The sequence below is a fragment of the Dipodomys spectabilis genome, unplaced genomic scaffold (genome assembly GCF_019054845.1).
Source record: "Dipodomys spectabilis isolate Male_0828 unplaced genomic scaffold, ASM1905484v1 ptg000392l, whole genome shotgun sequence".
In the NCBI taxonomy this organism is placed as follows: Eukaryota; Metazoa; Chordata; class Mammalia; order Rodentia; family Heteromyidae; genus Dipodomys; species Dipodomys spectabilis.
Window position 1 is genome coordinate 184,857 of NW_024871069.1, and position 27,938 is coordinate 212,794.

The 27,938-nt window shown below is 50.8% G+C and overlaps 1 protein-coding gene across 1 annotated transcript in view; it reads right to left on the minus strand.

Moving 5' to 3' along the window:
• Positions 1–347: 347 nt before the first annotated feature.
• Positions 348–27,938, minus strand: part of Ppara (peroxisome proliferator activated receptor alpha) — a 43,990-nt gene continuing 16,399 nt past the window's right edge. The window contains exons 3-8 of the mRNA XM_042667347.1: positions 12,383–12,611; positions 9,381–9,541; positions 8,041–8,179; positions 6,891–7,093; positions 2,656–3,103; positions 348–612 (exon numbers count right to left, since the gene is read on the minus strand). Of these exons, the coding sequence (XP_042523281.1) occupies positions 365–612; positions 2,656–3,103; positions 6,891–7,093; positions 8,041–8,179; positions 9,381–9,541; positions 12,383–12,590 (1,407 nt within the window). The 5' untranslated portion in view covers positions 12,591–12,611 and the 3' untranslated portion in view covers positions 348–364. The remainder of the gene's footprint in view (positions 613–2,655; positions 3,104–6,890; positions 7,094–8,040; positions 8,180–9,380; positions 9,542–12,382; positions 12,612–27,938) is intronic.

A 27,938-nucleotide genomic window follows, 5' to 3' on the forward strand; every position in this document is an offset into this window, starting at 1 on the left:
AAAGTGCTGATTAGTTTTCCAAATTATTAAGGAGCACAACAGCCAGAGGATGAGAAGGGGGAGACCACGTGCTTGCTTTGAGGTTACCTGTTAATTAAGTGGCAAATGTGATATAAAGAACTGTGTGTTGATTAACATCGGGCCAGTCAAAATCAGGCCGTGGATTGGCGCTGTTCCTAACTTTCCCAGCACTGGCACCAGACAGCACCTACACCCTCAGAACTATGCCGGCCAGCGAGGCCTCCGGTACCTGCTCGGTCCTCCTGATCTGTAGGCTAACGTGGTCACGTGGAGCAACTCCGTGCTGCTCCCATTTCACTTTGTAGTCCTGGGGAGGTGGCAGCGGCCGTGCTTCTAGAAGAACTCAGTACATGTCCTTGTAGATCTCCTGGAGCAGCGGGTGCAGCGGGGCCTCAGACTCAGTCTTTTTGATGACCTGCACTAGCTGCGCATGCTCTGTGACCAGCTGCCGGAGGTCCACCATTTTTTGAAGCAGTTTTGGGAAGAGAAAGGTATCATCCGGATGGTTGCTCTGCAAATGAAGCTTGAGCACGTGCACAATTCCCTCCTGCAGCTTCTCAATGTAGCCAATGTTGAGAAGGCCAGGACGATCTGGACTCAAAAGAAGAGAGAGGCATCTGATCGAGACGGCTGGTCAGCCTCACCAGGCAAATCTCCCCTGCTTTGCCCGGCTTTCCCCGTGACAGCCCGCAGCCTTTGGACCCTGCCAGCCTGTCTACAAGACAGACCAAGGTTTGGCATGAGGACCGAGTGGGACAGCCAGGGTTGATTCCTTGCTACATCTTTGCACAGCCAGGCCACAGGACCACCTCAGTCTCCCTTAAGCGTGGCCTCTCATTGTGGACTTCCCCCGGGACCACCCCGGGACCACGAGGAGTAGCCGCACATTCTGACGCCGTGGCCACGACTCCGCTGAGTGTGGGGCGTGAAGGAGCGTGATTGTGTGAGACTGGGGGGTGGCTCCTGCCACAATGGCAGGTCCCTTCTGTCGTGGGAAGGAGTGGCCTGGGGCGCGCCCTGGCTGGACCGAGTGGGGAGGGCGGCAGAGGAGCCGCTTCCCGCCTGGGGCGTCCTGAAACCCTCTCAGGCTGTGAGTCCTGGTTCTCGGCCCCAAACCTTCTGCCCCGTCCCCCGCCCCACAGCTGGCAGCATGCTCCCTCCAGCACCCTAGCCATTGCTGTGACTTTCACGTGTTGCCGTGATCTGAGTTCTATCTGCATTGTTGCTGGTTGTGAAATACATAAGCACTAAGGTGGTGGTGTTTTGGGGCTGGTGCTGTGGCTTGAGCTCAGGGCCTCAGGCTCTTGCTTGGCTTTCACACTTAAAGCTGGAGCTCTACCACTTGAGACATACGACCCTCTGGCTTTTTGCTAACTGGAGATAAGAGTCTCATGGACTCTTCTGCCCAAGCAGGCTTCGAACTGCGACCCTCAGATCGTAGCTTCCTGAGTAGCTGGGATTACAGGCAAGAACCACCAGTTCTCAGCTAGTACTAAGTTTGAAAGAGATTTTTCTTAAATTTAGAAACTCCTCACTCCTAATTTTACCCTACCGGGCAATTTTTCTGTCTACAGAGTTTACACAGGATTCTGTGGCACAGAAACACACTGAGCTTGCTTTATAACCTTTGTGCTGTGTCTTGATCCTATGAAAAGGACAATGACAAATGATTTGCTGCCTTGCTCTCTCATACTTTATGCTGGAGATGGCTTCTTCCGTCTGACTAGGGCCTAGCCAGATGGTAGGAAACAGGGACACAGAGCACAGGCTGAGGGAGGCACAGAGGACAGTGTGTCTTCTGGTAGGGGTGGGCACGGCCACCGTAAGTCTCCACCAAGGCTCAGCAAGGACGCTGAGCTTACAGTAGGCAAATGACCTTCCTGGACCTGAGGTGGCTATTTAAGGAAACGCAACGCTGAGCCAGAGTTCTAGGGAACAGAGCCAGCGTGAGCAGAGAGGCCCGGCTCTGTCTCCTCTGGCAGAGTGAATCTTAGGATTGCTTCCAGAGGGGCCAATATTTTTCATTCTGATTTAGAATAATTATAGCCAGCAGTGGTGGTATTATGCTAACACTAGTATGGTACTTTATGACATCCTATCGGAAGAGTAGATATGATATAATAATATTAATAGTATGAGACTATAATATGTTGAAATTAGAATATAATATAGTACATAGTTATGTACTATGATATACTACACAGTTATGTACTATGATATAGTACATATAGTACAATATAATTCTCATAATTACTATATAGTAATACTAATATATAATACTAATTGCAATGCTAATTACAATGTATTATAATTATTCTAATACTAATTCTATATTGGTAACACTAGTTCATCTACTATTAGATGTAATAGAAATGGAGTTTGAGTAGCAATTGTAAATATATACATAATGTACACGTGTTTACATATACATTAACAACATACATTCTGCTATACAATATGAAAGCAATTCTCACATAATTCTACCCTGTGGCAACCCAGGTTCAGCTGTCTCCTTACCTACCAGTGCCTACTTGACTGTAACGGAGCCCAGGCTGGCACCGTTGCGAGTTACGAGTTCTTCAAGAGCGGAGCCTGTAGGAGACCTGACACCGGCACATTAAATCAAGCACTTACCTCCACAGCAGATTATAGCAGCCACAAACAGGGAGATATCACTGTCATCCAGTTCCAGTGCGTTGAACTTCATGGCAAAGTCAAACTTGGGCTCCAGGATGTCGCAGAAAGGTTTCCTGAGGGTTTTCAGGAATTCCCGAGTTATAAAGCCGTTGCCGTATGCCACCAGCATCCCGTCCTTGTTCATCAGAGAAGATAGCATGGTAAATATGGCCTCGTACACGCCGTATTTGAGCAATGTGACTTGGTCATTCAGGTCCAAGTTTGCAAAACCTGGGATGGCCTTGGCGAATTCTGTGAGCTCCGTGACTGTCTCCACCGACATGCACTGACAGCAGTGGAAGATGCGGACGCCGACCTCCTTGTTTTGAATGCCGTCGGCCAACATCTTGGCCACTAGTGTCTTCTCGGCCATACACAAGGTCTCCATGTCGTGGATGACAAATGGCTACAAAGAAAGGGGCTCAAGTCAGCCTGGGGCAGAGCACTCTGATATCTCCATTACCTACAGATTCACAAACAGCTACTGTGTCCAAACCCCCAAGTTCATGCTGTAGAGAATTCAAATGTATACCGAATACAGTGCTCACTGTGGAGAGCTCACGGGATAGGACAGTAAGGTAAAGACTGACAAACCAGGAGAATGGTGCTCATGCCTGTAATCCTAGATACTCAAGAGGCTGAGATCTGAGGACTGAGGTTCAAAGCCAGCTTGGGCAGAGAAATCTCCAGTTAACCACCAAAAAAGCCAGAAGTGGAGCTGTAGCTCAAGTGGTAAAGCACGCGCGTGTGCGCACACACACACACACACACACACACACACACACACACACACACACGAAGGGAGCAATTAGAACACTTCACACAAAAACATTAATGTTTAAGAAGATGGAAATGCTCATACTCTGATTTGGTTGGTTTACATTCTGCACATTGAATATGTAAATTTAAAAATATCCAAAGCCAGGTATGGGTGGTTCACATCTGTAATCCTAGCAACACAGGAGGCTGAGAGCTAAGGATTGTGATTCAAATCCAGCCCTGGCAGGAAAGTCTGTGAGACTCTTATCTCCAATAAACCACCAGAAAACTGGAAGTGGCACTGTGGCTCAAGTGGTAGAGCGCTTGCCTTGAGCTGAAGAGCTGAGGGACAGCGCCAAAGCCCAAAGTTCAAACCCCACAACTGACAAAAAATAAAAAATGAAAATGAAAAATCAAGTATTAATAAAAAAAAATCTATGGGGCTGGGAAGGTGGCTCAGTGGTAGAGCGCTTGCCTTGCATGCCTGAGGCCCTGGGTTCAATTCCCCAGCACCACATAAGCAAAAAGAAAAAAGGTGGAAATGGCGCTGTGGCTCAAGTGGTAGAGCGCTAGCCTTGAGCTGAAGAGCTGAGGGACAGCGCCCAGGCCCAGAGTTCAGGCCTCATGACCAGACCCCCCTCCCCCCAAAAATCTAGAAGACATGGTGGTCCCAGAGGGACACGGGTCTGCTGTGACTGAGGAGAGCTGGTGAGAATTCAGGATTCTCACCCACAGGCAAGCAGAGGAAAGGGGGAACCCGCAGCCCTGCCTGGTTCACATGGGGTCTATGCACACAGGCACCCTGTGCATACATGCACGCCCCGGCACACCATGTGCACATCACGCACACGTACGTACACTCAGCTCAATGAGGGATGGCCAGGTATTATTTCTTTTTCTCTTCTTTTTCTTTGGTGGCAGTTTTGTGGTCTGGGTACCATCCCTGAGCTTTTTTTTGCTCAAGGCTAGTGTTCTACCCCTTGAGCCACAACTCCAATTCCAGCTTTTTGCTGGTTAACTGAAGAGTCTCATGGATTTTCCTGGCCTGGCTGGCTTTGAACTGTGATCTAGGAGGTTTTATTTCTGATTCTTCCTGGCAACCATTCTAAGACTCATCTGTCAGTGGCAAAGCATGCTGGATGTCCTGTGCATTGTGGATGGTCAACAGCATCTCCAGGAGCCAGCACAAACCCCCCTGCAGCGCGCACACATGCACCTGGAGGTGTCTAAACAGAGCTAGCATGTGCAACTCGGAGCTGGACAAAACTAATTGGGTGTCGAGGACTTAGGAAGGGTTTTCTTCAAGGATTGCCTCTGTGTCCCAGCCCTGCCTGTCTTCTGACTTAGGCCAAAGTTCCGGTTGGAGCTTGGCGCCAACTCCTGCCCTGTCAGGAAGGCGGCCGGGTCCCCTTGCCCGCCTGGCTCCCAAGGCCATGCTCACCATGCTCATGCAGATTCCTCCACTCACTGACCTACACGCGTTTTTGATTCTTCTTCCCTCCCCCACCAGCCTCTGACGTCCTGCTGGTGCCCAGCTGGGGCTGGGCCCTGGTGTGAGTCACTGAGCACCGAATATTGCACTACTCAGGCTGAAGCCCGCTCTGCTCTCCCTAATAATAGGCTTTGGGGGGGGCTTTTTTCAGTGAAGTCAGGGCCTTGTACTCTTGCTTAGCATCTGCCCATAGCTAGCACTCTACCACTTGAGCCACAGCCCTACTTCTAGCTATTTTGCTGGGTCACTGGAGCTAAGAGTCTCATGGACTTTCCTGCCTGGACTGGCTGTGAACTGCGATCCTCAGATCTCAGCCTCCTACGTCATGTAAGACACACACACACAGTCTTCTGGCGTTCACGGCAGCGGCTTGGACAGCATGGCTTATGGGGCTGCCCTGTCAGTGGGGCCTTGCCCAGGCTGGACACAGATGGAAGAGGAGAGATGGGCCTCTCCTTGAAGCAGTGAATTCTGGGAAGCAGGCCAGCGGCGGCAGCTGGGCGGGAGGAAGGGGGGTGGGTCTCCCCATGGGACTCTGCCCCTGAGGCTGTCCCCGAGTAGCCCTGTTTGGTGGTGTGTGGCAGAGCAGGCCCTTGAATCTCACCACGCAGCCATTCTGTTTTCCTGATACATGTCCTGTCCTCACGGGGGAGGAGGAGGGAAGGGGGGGGAAAGGGGGAGGGTCTCAAGGAACAGCAGGCTCCTCCTCCCCAAGAGTTCTGTGGCTCTTAATAGAGATGCAAGGGGAAAAAACCCACTTAGGGAATCAAATGAGTATCAAAGAGCAGTGTTTCGTTAGGATTAAAGGTGACCCTTCAGTGCTTGGAATTCTCAAAGTTCAAGGGGGAGATTTAAGGTCTCAAGTTGAAGTTGTGGGCTAGTTACTGCCAGTACAGAAAGGCAAAGTGGCAAGTCAAGATGTTACCTTCACTCATCCCCTGGGATCCAGAAAGGCGCCAACTGGCATGCGCCCTCGGGCCACCATGCATGCAAAGTCAAGATGTCACCTTCCCTCACCCCTGGGATCCAGAAAGGCTCTAACTGCACCGTTGGGCCACCACGCATGGTACTTGCTAAAATTTCTAAAACGTCATGGCCTATTTAGTTGGAGCATTCGCTGAAGAATTAAGGCTCCATAAAAGAAGGGTTTGGTTTGTTCACAAGCATAAGCAGCTTGTGAAAGCCTTTCTTTTCCTGTGACTACAAATTCCAGCTTTTAATTCCCATATATGGAATGCTGGGAGCTAGTCATTAGCACCAATTAAACCTGCCGCACCACGCTCCCGGGATGGTCCTCACGCAGCAATCTGGGGCCGGCGTCTCTTTGAAGGTGACCCTGACCCCCTCCTGCAATGGCGTCAGGGGGGAAACTGCGGGTGGGGGCTGTGGGCATAAGCCAGGCAGGTGATGAGAGGGGAGGGCTCTGGGGCCCTCTGGAAAGGTCCAGAACTATCCGAAGAGATGATGAAGTTTCTGTAAGCCAAGGGCCCTCTCAAGGTCTGCGTCACAGGCACTCTTCCTGATGGAGAGGGCAGGCGGTGGGTCCCCCGGGAGGGCGGAAGGGAAGCAGGTGTGGGAGGAAAGGTGTGTGTGTGTGTGCACGTGCGAGTGTGTGTGTGTGTGTGTGCGTGAGCCCGTGTGTGCGTGTGTGTGATGTGAATGGTTTTATTTTACATCCTTAAAATAGACATTGAAAGAAAGGCACTTCAGAGAAACACCCTGGTACCTGGTAAGGTATTAACCAGGTTATTTTGGGATATCGATTACATTGCCATTATAACTTGGTTGCTAGGAGCTCAGAGGCCAGCTCAAGAGGAAAATAGGATTTGCGCTTAAGCAACGTCGTACATGGTTAGGGGGGGCCATTTGTGTGTCCGTGGTCTGGGGTTCCCTTTGGGGTAAGTGCTGCTCTCCCCGCACCAGGGGGCAGCGGAGGACCTACCGGGTTGTTGTTGGTCTTCCCGGCCAGGATGACGCGGGCTTTGACCTTGTTCATGTTGAAGTTCTTCAAGTAGGCCTCATAGATCCTCTTGGCGAGAGACTTGAGATCCGCGGCCTCCGACCCTTCCGCGTCATGCTCGCAGGTAAGGATTTCTGCCTTCAGCTTTGCTTTCTCAGATCTCGGCATTCGCCCGAAACGAATTGCTGTTGGGGAGGAGCGAGGTGGGGGCAGTGGAGACACAGCGATGAGCAAGGTGGAGGGAGGCCCTGGGACTGCAAGGAAGTCCCACAGGACTCAGCACTCAGCACCCTGCTCCTGAGGGAGAAGAGGAAAACCCCATCGCAAGCAATACAAGCCTTCTCTAGCAGGCGAAAGTAAGAGCTCACAGGGCCGCACACCGGCCATGGGGGAGCTGCAGGCCTGGGAGCTGAAGGGGCCCCGGGAACTTCGGGATGGCCGGTGTATGCACTGTATGGTAATGCTGGTTTTCTTTTCCCACCCCTTCTCAATAAAGCACTCATTTTAGGTTTACCTCTATGCAGGAAGGGGCTTGGCTGAATACAAGGTAACTCATAGGATGGCAAATGTTTGAGATACCACACCGTTCAAACATGGTCTCCTGCCATCCAATGGGCTGGTTACCTTGTTCTGTTGTTGTTTTGTGCCCAGCCTGGGCCTGGGTGCTATCCCTGGGCTTTTTATGCTCAAGGCTAGCGCTCTACCACTTGAGCCATAGCACCTCTGCTGGCTTTCCTTCGGCAGTTTATTGGAGGTTACCTGGCTTTTTAGCCTGGGCTGGATTCAAACTGCGATCCTCAGACCCCAGCCTCCTGAGTAGCTAGGATTACAGGTGCGAGCTGCTGGTGTCCAGCCGCCATTTGATTTTTTAGCTGGTTAATTGCAGATAGGCTGGCCTCAACCTCAGATCTCAGCCTTCTGAGTGGTTAGGACATGAGCTTCTGGGCCTGGGGGGCTGGGACCTCTGACAGAAAAGTGTTACTATGAGGCTTCTAACCACAGCCCAACGGTGGCCCAGCTATGGGTTCCTTGGCTTTTCTGGTCAGAAGAGGACCTCTGGCTTAAATGTGGCTGAACAAGGAAGGTAAACTGAGGAACGGAGCAGGACGCCATGCCGGGCAGCCTTACCTACCATTGTGTGACATCCCGACAGACAGGCACTTGTGGAAGCGGCAGTACTGGCACTTATTTCGATTCTTCTTCTGAATCTTGCAGCTGCGGTCACACCTGTCATACACCAGCTTCAGCCGGATGGTTCGCCGAAAGAAGCCCTGGGAGATTAGCACCATTTATGAGGGACATGGACACCAGTGATCCTCCTAACAGTTGACTTCAGCTTTCTTGGGCCCATTAGTTGTTTCTTCTTCAATTAACTACATTTAGAGAGTGGCGGTCTTGCCGGGTGCTGGCGGCTCACGCCTGTAATCCTAGCTACTCAGGAGGCTGAGTTCTGAGGATTGTGGTTCAAAGCCAGCTCGGGCAGGAAAGTCCATGAGACTTATCTCCAATAAAAACCACTAGAAAACTGGAAGTGGAGCTGTGGCTTAAGCGGTAGAGTGCTCACCTTGAGCTGAAGAGCACAAGGACAGCGCCCAGGCTCAGAGTTCAAGCCCCATGACCGAAAAAAAAAAAAAAAAAAAAAAGAAAACTTGAGATGATGAGCTGGTGGCCCACGCCTGTCATTCTAGACACTCAGGAGGCTGAGAGCTGAGGATCACAGTTTGAAGCCAGTCCAGGTAGAAAAGTCTGTGAGACTCTGATCTCCAATAAACTGTTAAAGGAAAGCCAGTGGTGGAGCTGTGGCTCAAGTGGAAGAGTGCCAGCCCTGAGTAGAAAAAGCTAAGGGTCAGCACCCAGGCCCTGAGTTCAAGATCCAATACTGGCACAGAAAAAAAAGAGTTTATGTTGACTTTGGGTCTTTTCCTTTTTAGTTCTTGCTGATGTGTGCGTGTGGCGGGAGGTGGGAAGGACTTACACTCACTCTGCTTGCGTGCTTATGGCTGGTGCTCTACCACCGGAGCCATGCCCCCATCCTTGATTTCCTTTTTTTTTTTTTTTTGCCAGTTGTGGGGCCTGAACTCTGGGCATGGGCGCTGTCCCTCAGCTCTTCAGCTCAAGGCTAGCGCTCTACCACTTGAGCCACAGCGCCACTTCTGGCTTTTTTTTCTGCTTATGTGGTGCTGGGGACTCAAACCCAGGGCCTCTCATGCATGCAAGGCAAGCACTCTACCACTGAGCCACCTTCCTAGCCCCCCTTGATTTTCTTTTAAAGGACACATTTCTATCAGTCGCTTACAACATACAGCAGAGTGATCTGCCTCAGACTCCAGAGAGAGAGAGAGAGAGAGGAGTTAGCCGGCACAGACAGAGGTCGGTTTCTGGGCCCTTCTGCAGAGACCTCGTGACGGCAGCCACCCTGGAGTCAGACCCCAGCGCCCGGCGCAGCGGGCCCCTCCCCCAGGGGCCCCACACCTTGCAGCCTTCACACGCGTGGACTCCATAGTGGTAGCCCGAGGCCTTGTCTCCACAGATCCGACACTCGATGTTCAGCGCTCCACTCGGGGGCTCATCCGTGCTGCCAGGCACGGCAGGGCAGGAGACTGACGAGGGACTGGAAGCTGGGGAGAGGGTGTCTATGGGCAGAAGAAGAGAACATGGACAATCCCAGGTGCCCTGCCTATGTCTGAACCAACCTTTAAGGAGATGATGGGGGGAGAGCGTCTGCTCACGAGCAGGACCTGTCTTGCATCTCCTCTCCCTAATCAGGCTCTCTTGTGCCCTGACTGCCATGATGCTGGGATCCCTCAGCTCCCAGGCCCCTGTTTACACCCGCTGGCCAGTGTCCTGAGTTCTGGTTCTGCACAGAGCCTGTCTTACTAGACCCTCACCATGTTCCACCCTACACAGAACTCTGCTGTTTTGTTTGCTTGCTTGCTTCCAGGTCTTCTGCAACTGTTAACTCAGGGAATGGTACCAGAACACAGGCCAGGGGTGGTAGTGCACACCTGTACTTCTAGCTCTGGGGAGGCTAAGGTGGGAGGACTGTGACTATGAGGACAACCTGGACTACATACTGAGACTGCATCTCCAAAGCTGGAAAGATTCAGGCAACATCCAAAGCATTGTCCATAGAGGAAGAAAAGAAAATAACAAAAAATACAAACTTTCTGTAAGAATAAGAAAAGGCAAGACAAATACTGCAGGCCCACACCTGTAATCCTTGCTGCATACAAGGCTGAGATCTGAGGATCGAGGCTCAAAGCCAGCCCAGGCAGACAGATGAGAGATGTTAGCACTTCCTCCAATAGCTGACAGAGCAAGTTGATGGAACACAAAGGATATGAATGACTTGAAGCATGGTAATTACCAACTTGATCTAATTAACATCCACAGAACACTGCCCAGCACCTATTGACACATTCTGCCTGTGGCATATACTAAGACAGACCCTATTCCTGGCCCGCAGACAGCAATGAATTCTTCCTAAAGCTGAGATATCAGTCCAGGAAGAACGTCTCTGGAATCCACAGAACTAAGTGATAAGTCAGCAACATAAATGTAGCTGTGAAATCCTCAAATATTTGGAAAGTCAAAAATGAATTTTAACTCACAGATTAAAAATCAAAAGATAAGTTATGAAGTATTTTGAACTGAATACAAATACAAGTTGTATCCCAGTGCCTCATGTCTGTAATCCTAGCTACTTGAGAGGCTGAGATCTGGAAGGTAGTAGATCAAAACCAGATGGAAAGAAAAGTCCAAGAGACTCTATCTCCAAAATAACTAGCAAAAAGCAGAGCTGGATACATGGTTCAAGTGGTATATGAGAGTGATCAAGAAACATTTTTCATGGGAATGCAAGGTTGGCTTAATCTTCATAAGCTATCATCCATGATATTACCAAATTAAAAATGCAAAATATTTAGATCACCTTATTAGATGCATTAAAAAGTATTTCTTAAAATCAAACATCAATGCCTGAATTAAAATTTTAAAAAAAGCCTGGACAGAAAAATCTGTGAGACTCCACCTCCAAAATAGCACAAAGCAGAGCCAGAGGTGTGGCTCCTGTGTTAGAATACCAGTTGACAAGCAAGTCAGGTGAGCTTGAGGGCCTAAGTATTTAAAAAACCAAGCCAAACAAAAAGCAACTTAAAAAAAAAAGACATGTATCTTGAAAAGAAGTAAAAGAGGGTCCCTGCAGTAAGCAATCTGATTATATAAATTCTCAAAGAATCTCTACAAAGCTACTACATGAATTAGTGACTTGAAAGGGCACAGGCAAGATACTAGATTATTGTCTAAAATCCATTTTAGTTCTCTGTGTGTAGCCATAGATGATGAAAGGTTAAAATGTGTTTCTGTGCAAGAGAAACCAGGGCGGGTGTTCCTACAGAGACCCATGTGTGTGAGTTTCCCGAGGCTCTACCTGTCACAGCCAAAGACTGGCAGTGACTCCAGTGTTCGTTAACAGGCGCCTTCCTAAGACACCAGTAGTCTAAAAGAAGAAAGAAATATTCAACCCTTGGGGTTGGAGGTGTGGCTCATTTGGTAGAGCTCTAGCCAATGAGCAAAAACATCAGGTATCAAGTCTGGGCCCCAGTCTGGGACACAAAGAGAAAAGAGAAGAAATCAAATACCAATGGTCCACCCAGACCGTAATAACTGAGTGGATTACCGAGGTGTGCCACTGAGCACACAGATCTCAGCCAAATAAAAGAGACCAGCTAGAACACAAGCTTACATTAATATAAAGTCCTAGAGAAAATACAGTAAGCAGGAGGGACAGAAAGCAGACTTGTGGCTATGGGGGAGACAGGGTAGCTGAGGGCAGGAAGAAGGTTTACCAAAGATACATGTAACTTCTGGACTGATGGACACTCTTGAGTGTGATGATGGTTTCACAGGTGTGTGCATATGTGTGTGCACACACCAGATGACTATATTTGTACTTGTGCCAGTATTAGGGCTTGTGCCAGTATCAGGACCTGGCTGCGGTTCCTTAGCTTTTTGATCAAGGCTGGTACTTTACCACTTCAGCCACACCTCCACTTCCAGAAATGTTTTATTGTTGGTTAATTGAAGATGAGTTTCATAGCCTTTCCAGGCTCACTTCAAACTGATATCCTCAGATCTCAGCCTCCTGAGTAACTCGGATTACAGGCATGAGCCACAAGCCCCTGGCTACATTAGATTATTATTTGTTGTTGTTGTCAGTAGTGTGGCCTAAACTCTGGGCCTGGGCGCTGTCCCTCAGCCCTTCAGCTCAAGGCTAGCGCTCTACCACTTGAGCCACAGAATCACTTTTGGCTTTTTCTGCTTATGTGGTGCTGAGGACTCTAACCCAGGGCCTCATGCATGTGAGGCGAGCACTCTACCACTGAGCCACCTTCCTTATTTTTTTAAAGGTGTAACTTCTTGCTTTCTCAAGGACAACCCTGTTAGTGGAGGGCTTTCCAGGAAGTGGCCCTTACCTGTGATGACAGAGCCATCTGAGCTTGGACCGCTTCCTAAATACTGGTAATCTGTGAAACTGAAGCTTCCAGAACTTTCTTCACCAATAGACTGCGATATCTCTTGAATGCTTCCCATCTCTTGTAGGAACTCCTCAGACAATGGGCTTTCTAGGTCCTCTGTCTCCAGCGGAGAGAGAGGGCAGATCAGGCTTTCTGTGTCCACCATGATGCCGATGGAGCCGGTCCTCTGTGGAGGGAGAGACACCATGTGTGAACAGACAGGCAAGAGCGCTCATTCGTGTTCTTAAATGAAAGCATCCTTGTGTGTGTGCGTATGTGTGTGTGTGTGTGTGAGAGAGCATGTGCACATGGGTGCACACACATGTACCTGAACAGAAGCTTGAACTCAGGGCTTGGTGCTGACCCTTAGCTTTTTCACTCAAGGCTGGCATTCCACCACTTCTGGCTTTTAGTGGTTAACTGGAAATAAAGAGTCTCAGAGACTTTCCTGTCCGAGCTGGCTTCAAACCACGATCCTCAGATCTCAGCCTCCTGAGGAGCTAGATCATAGGTGTGAGCCACCAGCATCCCACTGACAGCTGCATTTGGGTTGAAGATGCTCCTGCACTTCCCATGTAAGAGCTAATGGGGTTGACTATCTTTTGTAGGCTTAACTCTTGAGATGCACACTAAAAAAAGAAATCCCAAAGAATCTCTAAACAACACCATGAGGGAGAAGCCAGAGTGGTCGGGCTGGGGCCGTGTGCTCCTGGCTGACTGTACACACCACTGACATGGGGGTGTTGAGACCCAGCCAGAGACAGAAACCCAGAGCCCCCAACCAGTGGGGCCACCCGTCAAACCCGTGCTGGAGGGCGGAGGGAGGAGCCTGCAGGAAGGCCTGTGGACCAGGGGAGGGCAGGGGCCTTGGGAACGGAGCGGCCTGTGCAAAGGCCTGGGGAGCATGTGCCAGCAAAAAGAACAGGAAGGGCTGCAGCGAGCTGGCAGGTTCACAGGGCCCAGCCAAGGGGGCCGGGAGGCCATGGGCCAGGCTGAGGGGCCAGGGAGAAGGGAGCAGAGCACGCAGCAAGTGTGGGCGTTGTATGATCTGTTGTTAGTGGGGTTTGGGAGACCTGAGAAGGCGGCTTGCAGACAGGGCTGGACATGAATGAGCAGACAAGCGGTCAGTTACTCTCCACAGGCGACAGGGTAGCATGGTGTCTTTCCTGTGTTGGTGTGTGTGTGTGTGTGTGCACGCGCGCGCGCGTGTATGTGTGTGTGTGCGCGCGCGTGTGTATGTGTGTGTGTATGGATGCGCGTGCCAGTGCTGGGACTTGAACTGGGTGCCTTAGCTTGGCTTTTTTGGATCAATGCTAGTGCTCTACACTTGAGCCACAGCTCCACATAAGCCACAGCTCCACATTCACTGTTTTTGCTGGTTAACTGGAAATAAGAGTCTCACAGATATTTCTATCCAGGCTGGCTTTGACCTGCAATCCTTAGAACTCAGCTTCCTAGGGTTACAGGTGTGAGCTACCGGCACCCGGCTCACCCGGCTCCATGACTTTCTGTGACCTCCAGAGTGGGCACTGCAGCCGTGGGGGCTGGGCCCTGGGGCTGTGCACTGGCCATGCCCCTCCCCCCATGGCAATGCAGGGGATTCGCTCTGTTCCCGGCGCTGTGCCCAGGTAGGCCAGCCTGGGCTGCCTTTCCCCCGACTGCCGTTTTGAATTGTTTTGGCACGACAGGAGTTTTGAACTGGGAACTCATGCTTGCTTAGTAGATGCTCTACCACTGAGCCACGCCACTGGCCCTTTCTGCACTGGATATTTTTTGAGATAGGGTCTTCCTTCCTCTCTGGGCACATACCATACCCTGCCTGTTTTAGGCTTCCTGTGGTGGCTGGGGGGATGGACACACACTCCACCATTTCCAGCAGCTTGTTGAGAAGGGGTCTGGTGGACTTTTCTGCCTGGGCTGGCCTCCACCTGCGTTCCTCACGCTCTCAGGCTTCTGACCAGTCGGGATGACTGATGGGAGCCACTGGCTCCCACCTGCTGCTGTCTTCCCTGGCCCTGATTGCTGCCCACCTCTCTGAGCCCAGCTAGGCGACATTTAGCTTCTGGAACTATTTCCCATCTGAAAATGGTTACACTGAGCCCATGGGTCAGAGGAGGTAAGCGCTGACCCCAACCCTCGGGTCAGTGCAAGGTAGCTCTCCTCACGTTAGGGCAGACACAACAATGTTCTGTTGGAACGAAGAATACTTTCCAAAGCAAATGTTCACCCATCAAATGCATTTATGTAACAACACCTTTAAGGGCAGTGGTAATTGCTTTCTTCCCTGAGTGCTGCATGTCATCCTAGCTCCTCAGGAGGAGGAGATCTGAGGATCTTGATTCGAAGTCAGCCCCAGTAGGAAGGTGTATGAGACTCTCATCTCCAATTAACCACCAAAGAGCTGAAAGCAGAGCTCTGGCCCAAATGGTAGAGCTGCAACCTTAAGGGGAAAAGCCCTCCTATCAAAACATCAAAGCAAAAAAAGACACCACTTTTCTCAAGAAAGGAAAAATAAAAGAGGTAAAATTCGCACATCTTTGAGACATTCACCTCTCACACTTGGAATTCTGATCATTTTCACAGGTGACAAAAACACACAAGTCTGAATAAAATAGAACGGTAACTTTTTGTAGGGTGCTTAAGACTCTCTCCATTATCTATTACTGTAAGTAAATCTATTAGCGTAAATCTGTGCATTTTTGTTTGTTTTGTGCAAGGCTGGTGCTGGGGATCGAGTGCAGGGCTTTGTACATGATGAACATGCGGTGTACACAGAGCCTCAGTCCTGGCCCCTCCTTTTTTTTTTTTTTTGTCAATTATGGGCTTGAACTCAGGGCCTGGTCACTTGTTCACATTCCCTGAGCTTTTGTGCTCAAGACTAGCACTCTACCACTCTGAGCCACAGCTTCACTTCCCATTTTCTGGTGGCTCACTGGAGGTAAGAGTTGCCCAGGCTGACTGCAAACCATAATCCTCAGATCTCAGCCTCCTAAGTAGCGAGGATTATGGGCATGAACCCCCAGCACCTGGCCCAGCCCCTTCATTCTATCATATTTTATTCTGCATTATCTCTGAAGGAAGATTTCTTCAAAGGCAAGCAAGATAATGGGGTAATGAGCATGATGTAATTTATTATTATTGTTATTGTTATTATTGCATATTCTACCAGGAACCACAAGTTCAAAAGCCACAGTCATTAACTCACTCCATCAGCCATAAAGTTCATCTTTGTGCAAGCCAACAGCTGGCTAGAGGTTACCAGACAGATGGGGCTGAGGCCACGCCCTGTGTCCCAGTTACAAATGCACATGGCGGTGAGAGCTCTGGTCCGGCAGCCAGGAGCCTCCAGAGCCCGGGAAGATCCCCTCTCTCTCCTTCTGTACCTCAGAGTGTTTTGGGATCCTATCATTTTCTTTTTCAGTTATTTTGAAAGAACCATGAGATTAACTTAGGCAAGCTGGGCTCGCCATTCAGGAGCTAAGCAAACGAAGCCCCTACCAGGAGTGAGGCGGTCCAGGCTTGAACTCTGGCCGGAGGGATGGGCTCGCTACGATCCCCAGTACATTGGCCTGCTCCTTCCCGGAGTGCAGATAAGAAGGCTTCCCTTTGCCCGAGTCCCCCAGAGAGATAGCGGAGGTCACACGGGCACACCCCAGCCTGCACGCCCCAGGTTCCCAGCAGGCTCTAGCTTTGGACTCTTCCCCATCTAGAAGCTTCTGGTCAGGGCAAGCCCGACACCTACAAGCCACTGCCATTGACTGGTTCATCAAGAAGGCCAGCCAATTGTGGGGCCCTATGCTCCAAATGCCCCAGAGGGCAAGCAGGAACAAGGCAGGATCCCTTTCTTTGAAGCTCCCATCTGACTCTGAATCTCTGTTTTCAGTTCTTAGTAGTTGAACATTTGACAATGAAAATACTCCTTGGGGAACCAGGTGGTAGATGGTTTGAAAACCCTAGAACATTAAACAAAACATAAGAACGTTAAATAAACAGGAAACAAGCCAGGTACCAGTAGCTCACACCCGTAATCCTTGCCACTCAGGAAGCGGAGATCTGAAGATTGTGGTTCGAAGATAGCCTAGGCAGAGGAGTCCATGAAACTTTCTCCAGTTAACCAGAAAAAGGATGGAAATGGAGCTGTGACACAAGGCACAGTGGCAAAGTGCCAGCCTTGAGGGGAAAAGCTAAGGAACAACACCTTGGTTCTGGAGACACACAGACAGACAGACAGACACACGCACACATACGCACATGCAAGAAAAGAAAAACAGGCATAGAATTTTGATTGCTTTATGTTGAGATGGAAGAGAACGCTGGAGGAATCTCTCATTCCCTGATAACCTGCGATACTCAAACGCTGAATAACACATTGCCAACTCCTAGCTTCATGACTATTAGGAAGGTTAGGCTGAGTAGCTCATGGCAGGAGTGCTCACTGAGTCAAGTCACGGGAACCGCCGTGCTGGTGTACCCCTACGCAAATGGGGTGACGTAACTTCCTGTGCATCTCCCCGGCGAGGCTGCGTGCTTGGCTGAGGGGCCTGAACGCTCACCTGCGGGACAGCCAGCTTCCACCGCCGCAGCAGGGCCTGCGTCCGCTCCTGTCATTTACTTTTTCAGTATATATTAATGATACCACAGGTTTCCTCATGGTATTTCCCCTGTACATAGACTGTCCGCACTCCCCCACTGTTCACAGTTTCTTGGGTCCAGAAGTCATTTCCTAAATACTGTCTGAAGTAATTTCCTTAAAAAAAAATCATTTCTTACTTACAAGGGAGCTTGACTTTGTCCCAACGATGCCGACAGTTCTTTATGCTGAGTTATCAGAGCGCAGTGAGGCGAGAAGCAGGGGACTTGAACTCGAGTTTCCACAGAGTATGAATAACTCCAGGCCTTCGGAATCTTAGCTCCTCTCCCCTGTGTCTTCTCTATAACCCCTTTCACGGCCGTGCCCAGAGCTGGAAATCTGTTGGGTTACTTTTTTCCTGGCTGAAGGTGGAAGGGATTTATGGGAGTGGTTTGAAGAGCAGGCATGGTGTCTTAGCAAAGGTGCATCAGTTCTGTGCCAGCAGGCCGCGGGTCTTTCTCTTTTCCACCAGTCCTAATCCACTACCTTGTCAGAATCTGCAGATTTCTTACAGGTTATATTTCATCCTAGAATGAAGTCTCTGGCTCAGATTGTTGGGCTATGATCTAAAACGTTTCAGAATAAGCAAACAAACAAAAAGGCTAGGAAGCACTCTGTACCTTCACCTAGTACCCAGTGTTCACTGACACTGATTAATCATTGGCCCACAGTGGTGTAGAAAATGCCCCGGAAACACATGGCAAACAGCAAGGGCAGAGGGAGACATGAAGAGGCATGGGGGCTAGGGATTTTAAGGAACCGAGGTAAATCCATAACCAAGGGTTTGCACATCACCTAGGGTTAACAGAGACTTCTGGAGCTCTCCCAACACCACCAAAGGCATTAAACTTGGGATTCTGTATACTTGGAAGAACTGCTTTCATGGGAGAGTGGCCGGCCCAAGGTGGCACAGAGCGCTGCAGCTTTCGAGACACCAAGGGCTCCCACCCTGCCTAAGATCTGCCCGCGTTTCCCCTGGACAACGAGACTTACTGCTTCCAGTTTGAGCCAAGCCTTGCTTTTTCCTCTCCTTTTTCCTCTCGGTGCCATTTTACCTTTGGGGAGGTGCTGGCAGAACAGAGCAACGCTGTTCGTGGGGACGCCCTGCCTGCGTGCGGTCATCAAACCCGAGCACGCTGTGACGCTGCCACAGAAGCACGAAGTCCACTGAACTGCCATGTGGACTTGTCATTCAGCGTTGATCAGGGCAGACAACACGCAGCCACCGAGAGAGCACTGGGACTATCAGCAGCAGGGGCCAGGGAAGCAGTTAACTGTCTGCGGTCTTGCCACACAACGAGGGGGCATTCCCCAAGACGGAGGACCTGGGCACCCAACAGAGCCTCCTGGAGAGGCAGCGCTTATAAGGCTGAGCTTTACAAACCGCAGGGTTCAACCGATCTCCCTTCGGAGATGGATGACTATGAGGTATGAAACACAGACAAGTATTTGCCTGAACTAAAGGCGGAGACCAAAGACAGAAAGCCTAACTAAGCTCTGAAGGGCCCACAGACCAGGGCTCTGGGAAGGAAGGGACTGGCAGGACGAAGAGATGGGGGAAACTTACTATCTATCGACCGATTGATCGATGGTTCGCTCTACCTATCCATCCATCCTAGCAGCTGAGAGCACACCATCCACATCACACACATGTTCCTGCGGTTCTCCAGCGGCAGGGGCCGGTCCACAGAGGAGAAAGAGGGAGAGGCTCAGAGAGGAAAGACGCTTACCCCACGAGAAAGTAAGAGGCACAAGTCAGCGAGTGGTGGTGAGTGCCGTGTGGCAGGTGCAGCATCCTGGAGGGCCAGGCGGTCGCTGAAGGACCGGGGTCGAAGACGGCGCCTACATGACAACCAGACTCAGCAGGAGGCCCGCAGAAAGCAGGGTAAAGGGCCTGGCGCATTCGCACACACGGCCAGCACATCACTGGCTACGTAGGTGAAAGTGGCTGGAAAATCTACTCTAAGAGTTGTGTCACCTGTGCGAGATTGCATAACCAACAGCCTCAAACCCAGCCGCCTAAAACCACAGTCACTTCATTTGTTCCCAATCCTGTGGGAAAGTCTCGGCCAGCTGGACGGCGCTGGGCAGGGCGTCTTCTGCTGGTGCAGCCTGTGAATGCAGCGCTGTGGTCACTTGGAGATCCCCCAGGTCTGTCAGTCCAAGATGGCTGCAGCTGCCCACCGGGGGTGGGGGGGGGTGGGCACGGCTCCTGGCTGGCCCTTTCTCACAAAGTGGCCATCTTACTGTGGTCAAGGTTTCTTCACGAGGCAGCAGGACCCGAAGCGGGTGAGTGTGGGGACCACAGGCCTCTTCCACTAGGCCTTGCTTGTTAAGTTACACGACATTCTTTCTGCCACACTCCATGGGTCAAAGCAGGTGAACTGGAGAGCCTGTGGCCGTTTGCAGGAAAGCACAGCAGAAACGGCGTGAGGAGAGGTGTCCCTGCTGGAGCAGGAGGGGTCATGGCCGCTGTGGTGGTATTTTGGGGTGCTCCACATTTAGACTGACTCTGCTATCAACCACTCAGGGGTCGGCATTAGAACATCTGGAGGCAGGGTGGGATTAAGCTGCAAAGGACACAAGGCCAGACGCCGCGCCCTCCTGGAGAAGGTAGCCCATCCTCCAAGTGCGGCAGCTTCCTGCAGCGGAGGCGGGAGGCGGGAGACTGGGGACAGAGAGCTGGTGGCCTCAGACATTTGGGACAGAGCCTAGGAGGACGTTTCTTCCCTGGCTCAGGTAAACAGTGGAAGAACTGGCATCGGGGACACAAACACAACAGCTCTTTCCAGGCAGATACCCGAGAGATGACCAAGGAGTTCCAGCCCACGCACCTCTGCCCTGTCTGTCTCTTTGAGGTACTGGAGCTTGAACTCAGGGCCTCATGCTTGCAAGACAGATGCTGGGCCACTGAACCCTTTTTTGCACTGGTGATTTTGAGTGCTGCTTTTGACCCGGGGTGGGAGCTGGACTGTGATCCTCCTGTGTTAGGCTTCCCACAGTAGCTGGGGTGACAGGCCTGTGCCCCCTTCTTCCACTGAGGTGGCATGTTGCAAACTCTTTTCCCTGGCCTGGCTTGGAACCTCAATCCTCCCAACTGCAGTCTTTCATGTAGTTAGAATGACAGGTGCGAGCCTCCCCAACCCCTGTGTCTGGCTCGCCTGTCCCCTCCTCTGAGAAGTGACAGTGCTTGTGCTCTACGTTCCCAGAAGCCACAGCTAGGAGGCGCAAGACCATCGTCGGGGAAGGCAGCCGCGGCACCGGGGTTGCGCTGCCAGTGAGGACCCTCGGACCCGGCCCCACACGAGCCAGAGTAAAGTGAGAAAAGTCCCTGTGCCCGTCCATGTCCACCTCCGGGGAAGCCCAGACTCAAAGGAACTTTTCACCAGACCAAGTAACCAGGCATGTACAAAGACAGCCACTGTGCCCTGCAGTCATGCGTGGCCGCGGCCTGCATTCTAAAGCTCCTCTTGGGTTTGTGGTTCTGGGAGTTGATGGAGAGATGGGTCCTTTTTTAAACCTTTTCATCCTGAGCTTTCTCCTTCCATATTTAGATAAAGCCAATGGATCTGTACATAGCCGGGCAGATGCGCTGTGAATCTGTAGCACTCACGGAGAGACTAGAGCTTACCAGGCAACCCCAACGTAGCCGTTCTTGCTCTATTACTAAGTTACATGGTGTCAGGGTCACCAGCAGGGCTCTGGTGACCGCAGGGCAGATGACGACACTCCCGGAAAAGAACAGAAGGGATGTGATGCTTGCTCAGCTGGTGCTCTCCCACTGGAGCCATGCCACCAGCCCAGATTTTGCTGGTTAATTGGGGATAAGAGTCTCGTGGAGTTTTCTGCCAGGCTGCCTTCCAACCGAGATCCTCCAGATGTCAGCCTCCCGAGTAACTAGGATTACAGGGGCTTGTGACTGGTGCCCAGCAAAGTGTCTGTTTCAAAAAGGAATATTCAGATGACACAGAAGATACAGTCACAAACTTAAGAGGATTGAAGACAAGGCTGCAAAGGAGCCAAAAGTAGGGTGTAAGGAGTGACAGAAAATACGAGATTAAAGTAAGACAGCTCCAGACTGGGTCTCATTTTAGGAGGAGAGGCACAGACACAGAGCAGCAGATACCATCCCCTGGGACTCCAGGAAAACTTTCCAGACAGGAGGCTTGGAATCCCTTTGGGGTGGGGGGACTGGGGGGGGGGTAAAGATCGCCAAAGTAGACAGGAGGAACTCAGACACAGAAAGGCTCCAGGGAGACTCCAGGACAGCTTGTGACCAAGCAAGACTCTCCAAGCCTTCAGCATGCCACATGCTAAAATCAAATATCAGAAAACTATGGGATTTCTCAGCAGGAACATAAAACAAACCAAAAAACGCTGGAGAAAAATGCTGTTGGGGCTGGGGGTGGTGCGGTAGCTCACACAAGCCTGTCATCCCCACTGCACAGGACGGGGATCGAGAGATTCTCAGTTTGGGGCCAGCCCAGGTAAACAAGTTAGTGAGACTCCATCTCCATAGATAAGCTAATGTGGTGGTATGTGCCTGTAACCCCAGCTATGCAGGAAGTATAGATAGGAGGATCACAGTCTGAGGTTGTCTTGGGTTAAAACAACAGCAGCAGCACACACAGCAGGCAACTCTACTGAACAGGAGCTAAAGCAACAATGGGCTGGGTGTGGCTCACGTGGTAGAGCACACGGCCAGCAAGGGTGGGCTCCTAGTCCAAACCCCAATGCAGCCCGCAGGGTCTCCACAGGGTTCCCGGCTCCCTTCGGTGGCAGCTCGTGTTCCCCACCTGTTGGGAGTAATTATTGGTGAACGTGGTACTCAGGACATCCTGCAGGGGTGAAGGTTCCCATTTCTTCTCGGGATGAACCGGCCTTCCTCATCCCTCAGACCCAACACCCCAGGAAGAAGACACATGGCTGGCACTGTTGATGGCGCTGGCGATGTGTTAACACTTTCTGTACCACAGAGTGCCACACTACCACTCTGTCCCAGGCACCTAGCATCTTCTGCCTGGTCACCCTTGCTCAGCCCCTGGGGTTACTTTCCAGGTAAGAAAGTGCAGTACCGTGAGGTCACAGCATCCCGTGGCGGGCCGGGGAGCCGTGCTGAATGCACAGGCCACCGGCTTCCCGTTTCCACCCTTGACCTCCACATCTGACCTCTGGAGGAATTACTGCCCGGCATCCCAGCTTTCACCTATGACCTGCGAGTCAGAGACCTCGCAATCTAGTTTCTGAATGACCTCGAGGTCACTTGGTCCTTTTCATTCCCTGCTGATCTGTGTCAAAGGCAGATGCCTGCTGAGAACATGAGATGCTTCATTTGTCTTTAGTAGAGTTTAGTGGAGACTTTACTTGTGTGGCCAAGAATGGCATGGTTCATGGAGATTTCCGTTCTCATGCAGTGGGATCCGTTAGTGCTGCCACCTAGATCCGCTCCCCTTGTGCCCCCATGTCCCCCCCGCCCCCCGTGCCTCTGGTCTGTTTTCTGTCACTGTGGGATCATACAAATAGAACCCTATGACACGATTCTGGCTTGATTCACTTGACATACTCATTTTCAAGATCCACCCCCGTGGAGGGGCAGATAGTCACAACCTTCTGTTCAATTACCAGGTCTTCTTCGGCTATGGGGAGGGCCACAGTTGGTGGGGGCCTCTGGCTGTCACACAGCCGCTGGCAGTGTTGGTGGCCCTCTGTATGAACCGTGCCTTTTTTCTCGGGGTTCAGTGCCTGGGAGTGGGGTTGCTGGATGGCAGGAGCTGTGTCACCTCATCTTTCCATCTTTCCCCCAGTCAGGTCTGAGGGTCCCAGTCCTCCTTCCTCAGGTCAGCAGCACCGGTGTGTCCGGTCTTCCTGCTTCTGCTCATTCTAATGGCGTGTGGTGCGCCGGATCGCCGCCGAGGCCCAGGCCCAGGCCCAGGCCCAGGCCCAGGCCGGCAGGCAGGCAGGGGCCTGGCAATCGGCGTTTCCTTCCAGGTTGGCTTTGAGAGCTCTCTCTGGGCTGTGTCCTGTCGCCAAGCACCGCCTTACACGATCTCTTTCCAGCCTGTATCTCATGCTTCCATTCTCCTGCAACTATGTCTGATGAAGTCCAACCTACCCGGTTTTTCTTTTATGCGTGGCATTATCAGCCTCTTGTCCTTAAAGTCTTTTTGCAAATCCCAGGTCACAGATTTTTTTCCCCATGTGTTTTTTTTTTCCTAGAAGTTCTATAGCTTTGGGTTTCACATTAAGATCCGGAATCTCTTTGGAATTACTTTTTTGTGAACTGGTGTGAAGAAGACTTGAGAGTTCACTTGGGGTGTGGGCAACCCCACACTGGCAGCTTTTGCGGGAAGGATTGTACTTTCTCCACTGACGGCCTTCATGCCTTTGTCAAAAACCAGCTGGTTTTTTATTTTGTTGCTTTTGGAGGGGTTTTTTTGGGTGCCAGTCCTGGGGCTTGAACTCTGGGCCCGAGTACTGTCTGTCCCTGAGGGTTTTTTGTTTGCTTTTGTTGTTGTTGTTGCTCAAGGCTAGTTCTTTACCATTTAAGCCACTGTTACACTTCTGGATTTTTGGTCATTCACTGGAGATAAATCTCACAAACTTTTCTACTCGGGCTGGATTTGAACTGTGATCCTCAGATCTCAGACTCCTGAGTTAGCCACCACTACCTGGCAAAACCAGTTGTTTTAAAAATGAGAAACCAATGTGGGATTTTTTATCAACTGCTTTTTTTTTTTTAAACCAACTGACATGTTCAGTTAGTTTTCCTTTTTTATCCTGTTGACACAGTGAGTGACTATTTTTTTAAATTTATTAGTATACATTAGTTGTATGAGGGGGTTTCATTATGACACTTCCAGAGCTACATTAATTCTTATACCTTTAAGACATTCTTCAATTCTTAGGAATAACTCCATGAGCTATATTTTTTTTATAAACGGTATAGCAATGCCTTTAAGAGATTTTGTTTTTGTTTTTTGTCAGTTGTGGGGCCTGAACTCTGGGCCTGGGTGCTGTCCCTCAGCTCCTCAGCTCAAGGCTAGTGCTCTACCACTTGAGCTACAGCACCGCTTCTGGCTTTTTCTGCTTATGTGGTGCTGAGGCATCAAACCCAGGGCCTCATGCATGAGAGGCAAGCACTCTACCACTGAGCCATCAAACCCAGGGCCTCATGCATGAGAGGCAAGCACTCTACCACTGATCCACCTTCCCAGCCAAGAGTTTTATTAGAAATTTGCAACTAGGTTCACTGGCCTTTGGTTTCCTTCACTTATAATGAATGCCTTTGTCTGATTTCATTATCAGATCACCACTAGATTCACGGGAAGAACTGGGCGCTAGTACCACATCTTTATTTTCTGGAAGCTTTTGTGGGGACCAGTACTGTTTTCTCCCTAGACATCTGTTAGAATTTTTAGGGACACCATTTAAGCCTGGAATTTCTGTGTGAAGTTTCAAGCAAAACTTTTACTAGATTTAGGGCCATTGATGTGATCTATTTGCCTTGAATCCAGGCTAGAAGTCTGTGCAGCTCAAGTAAGGTCTCCATTCCCACTGGGCTGCCAAGTTTGTCTGCACAAGTTCACACTATGCCACGGCCACCCTTTGGTTGTCTGTAGGATCCGTGCTCTCATGCAGATACTGGCAATTTGTCTTTCCCTCCCTTCCTTCCTTCTTTCCGTCTTCCTCCTTCCCTCTTTCCTTCCTCCTTCCTTTAGTCTCCCTTCCTTTCCCTCTTTTGCTCTTCCTCCTTTCTGTCCCTCTCTCTATTTTTTTTGGATCAGCTAGGCTAGAAGTTTGTCAATTTTATTTGTTCTAAAGAAAAAGCTTTGTTTTTCCTTGATTTTTCTCTACTATTTTCCCTGGTATGCTAATCATTTATATCTACTGTGATTCTTGTTAATTTTTTTTCTGCTTTATATAATTAGGTTTAACTGACCCACTTTTTCTAGTTTGTTAGGTCACTAGTTTGAGTTCTTGGTTTTCCTAATATAAATGTTTAGTGCTGTAAATGTCCATTTACAGTCTAGCGGGGCACTGATGGCTCAAGCCTGTAATCCTAATGGCTTGGAAGGAAGAGGCAGAGAGCAAAGGATTTCAGCTCAAGGATAGTCTGGATTTTTTTAAGCTTGAAAGACTCCATCTCAACAATGACTGGGTACAGTGGCCATCCCAGCAACAAAAGGAAGAACAAATATGAGTATTGTAGTGTCCATACTAGCCCAATATAAAGCAAGACTCTATCCTGAATAACCAACACAAAAAAGGCTTGGGGGTATGGCTCAAGTGGTAGAACACCTGTTTAACAAGTACCAGTCCCTGAGTTCAAACCCCAGTACTGACCCTGAAAAAACAGATGAGTCTAGTTGGGTACCAGTAGCTCATGCCTGTAATCCCAGCTACTCAGGAGGCTGAGGTCTGACAAGCAGGAAAATCCATGAGACTCTTATCACCAGTTAACCATTAAAAGAGCTGTGGCTCAACCAGTAGACACAAAACCTTGAACAAAAAAGCTCAGGGAAAGTGCTCATGTCCTGAGTTCAAGTCCCAGGACCTGCAGTAAAAAAAAACAAAACAAAACAAAAAAGGAAACAAAGACCAAGGTGCATGTAAGGCACACGTGAAGCTTTTCTCCAGGATTAGCAGTATGGCTGCTTTGGCACACATGCAGATGCAGAGAAGGTCCCCCATCCCTGTAAGTTCCGACTTACATGTTTACCTCTTTCATACCACAGAACACTGACAGATTCGGGAAATGTACCAAGGACACCAGACTGCAATTGGAGGCGGAGTCACAGGGTGGGCGGGGCCTCTTCCCTTCTGCCACACAGTGGGCGGGGCCTGTCCTCCCTTCTGCCACACGATGGGCGGGGCCTCTTCCCTTCTGCCACACGGTGGGCGGGGCCTGTCCTCCCTTCTGCCACACGATGGGCGGGGCCTCTTCCCTTCTGCCACACGGTGGGCGGGGCCTCTTCCCTTCTGCCACACGGTGGGCGGGGCCTGTCCTCCCTTCTGCCACACGGTGGGCGGGGCCTGTCCTCCCTTCCGCCTGAGACCCAGCGTAGGGCCAGGAACTGCATTCTCTTGTCATTTCCCTTTCTCTAGGAAACACCTGCACTGCTGCTGCTGCTTCTGGTAATAATGATGGCGGGGAATGCCCCTGCCCCCTGGCCTCCCTGTGGACAAGGCTTTCACACGTGTGGGAAGTGATGGCCTGCACGCAGCAGGGACGCAGGACTTCTGCCGTGAGGTGTCTCGTGGCTCTGTCTGAAGCCCGGTCTCACACTTGCCTGCTTTGTCCCTCTGCCAGCTGGAAGTGCGGACAAGGCTTTCCTGTTTGGAATGAGCGGTTCCCAGAGCCACACAGCTTCCATCCCCATTCAACAGGACAAGCAGGAGGAACGCAGGCACATAATAATTCTGCCCATCTCCAAATAAGAGAGCGAAGGGGAGAGCCACGGCAGCCGACTGCTGGCTCTGATTTGAAGTCACTGAACATCACCTACACATTCATGAACACGAGCAACAGGAAGCCAAGGGCTCCCTCCACGACGGACTGTGGCAGGACAAACGCTTTTCTAAGAAACTCAGATGGATGAGATTAAAAGTGACAACCCCGAGAGGACCCACGCAATCTACCGAAGAAAAACATGGAATTTTCTGCCGTAAAGCAGGCCTCTGCATAAGAGCAAGAGGGACGGAAACCTACAAAGGGTTTATTCACGCAGCTCAGAGCCGGCGACGCAGGGGGACAGTAGTATTTCTGGGGAAACATTCTGGGACTGTGTGGGTCACAGAAGAGACGTGGCTCGCTATGCCACATGCCTCAGGTGGCCTCCACTGCTGTCAGAGGCTGGGGCGGCCATCCACCAGCTGTGGGCCCGCTGTTCCTGCTGCCGCCTTGCGAGTTACATCTGCACAAAGCTACAGCTCACAGTCCTGAGAACCATCTGCCTTGTTTGTCTGTTCCATATTCTGTGTGTGTGTGTGTGTGTGTGTGTGTGTGTGTGTGTGTGTGTGTGTGTGTGTGTGTGCTGGTACCGAGACTTAAACTCAGGGCCTGACACTCTCCCTGAGCTTTTTCACTCAGGAATGACACTCTACCACTTGAGCCACAGCTCCACTTCTGACTTTATGCTTGTTAGCTGGAGCTTTGGGGTTGGAGGTGTGGCTCAGTTGGTAGATCACTAGCCAATGAGCAAAAGGATCAGGTACTGAGTTTGAGTCCCTGTCTTGGACCCAAAAAAAGAAGGAAGGAAGGAAGGAAGGAAGGAAGGAAGGAAGGAAGGAAGGAAGGAAAGAAGGAAGGAAAAGAGGGAGGGAGGGACATAGGGAAGGAGGGAAAGCAAGCAACGAAGAAAGGAAAAAAAGAGTAAAAGGAAATAGTTTCAGGGATTGCCTTTCCTCCCTTACCCCCAACTGGCTTTGAGCCTCAATTCTCAGTCCTCAGCCTCCTGAGCGGTAGGAGAACAGGCATGAGCCCCCAGTGCCTGGCTTGCCATTGGCTCTGTTTTCTCTTTGGGTGACTTGCATCCATCCCTTCTCTGGAGCACGCTCCTCCCTCCTGGACCCCCTCCAAGCCCCCAGGGCCCACTCCCTCCCCCAGGTATCCCAGGCACAGCTGCCAGGCTCATAGTCCTAAAGGAGAGCTCGGATCGTCTGTACCCTGCAACCAGATACCACGGAATGCCCTGGCCCAGGACTTGGTCTGTAGTGGGAAACAGATGAAGGACAGGTGTCACTCAAGGTCCTACAGCTGTCCAGAGAATGGCTGGATCTAAAGGCAGAGTCCTGGGCTGGGAAGGTGGCTCAGTGGTAGAGCGCTTGCCTTGCATGCATGAGGCCCTGGGTTCAATTCCTCAGCACCACATAAGCAAAAAAGAA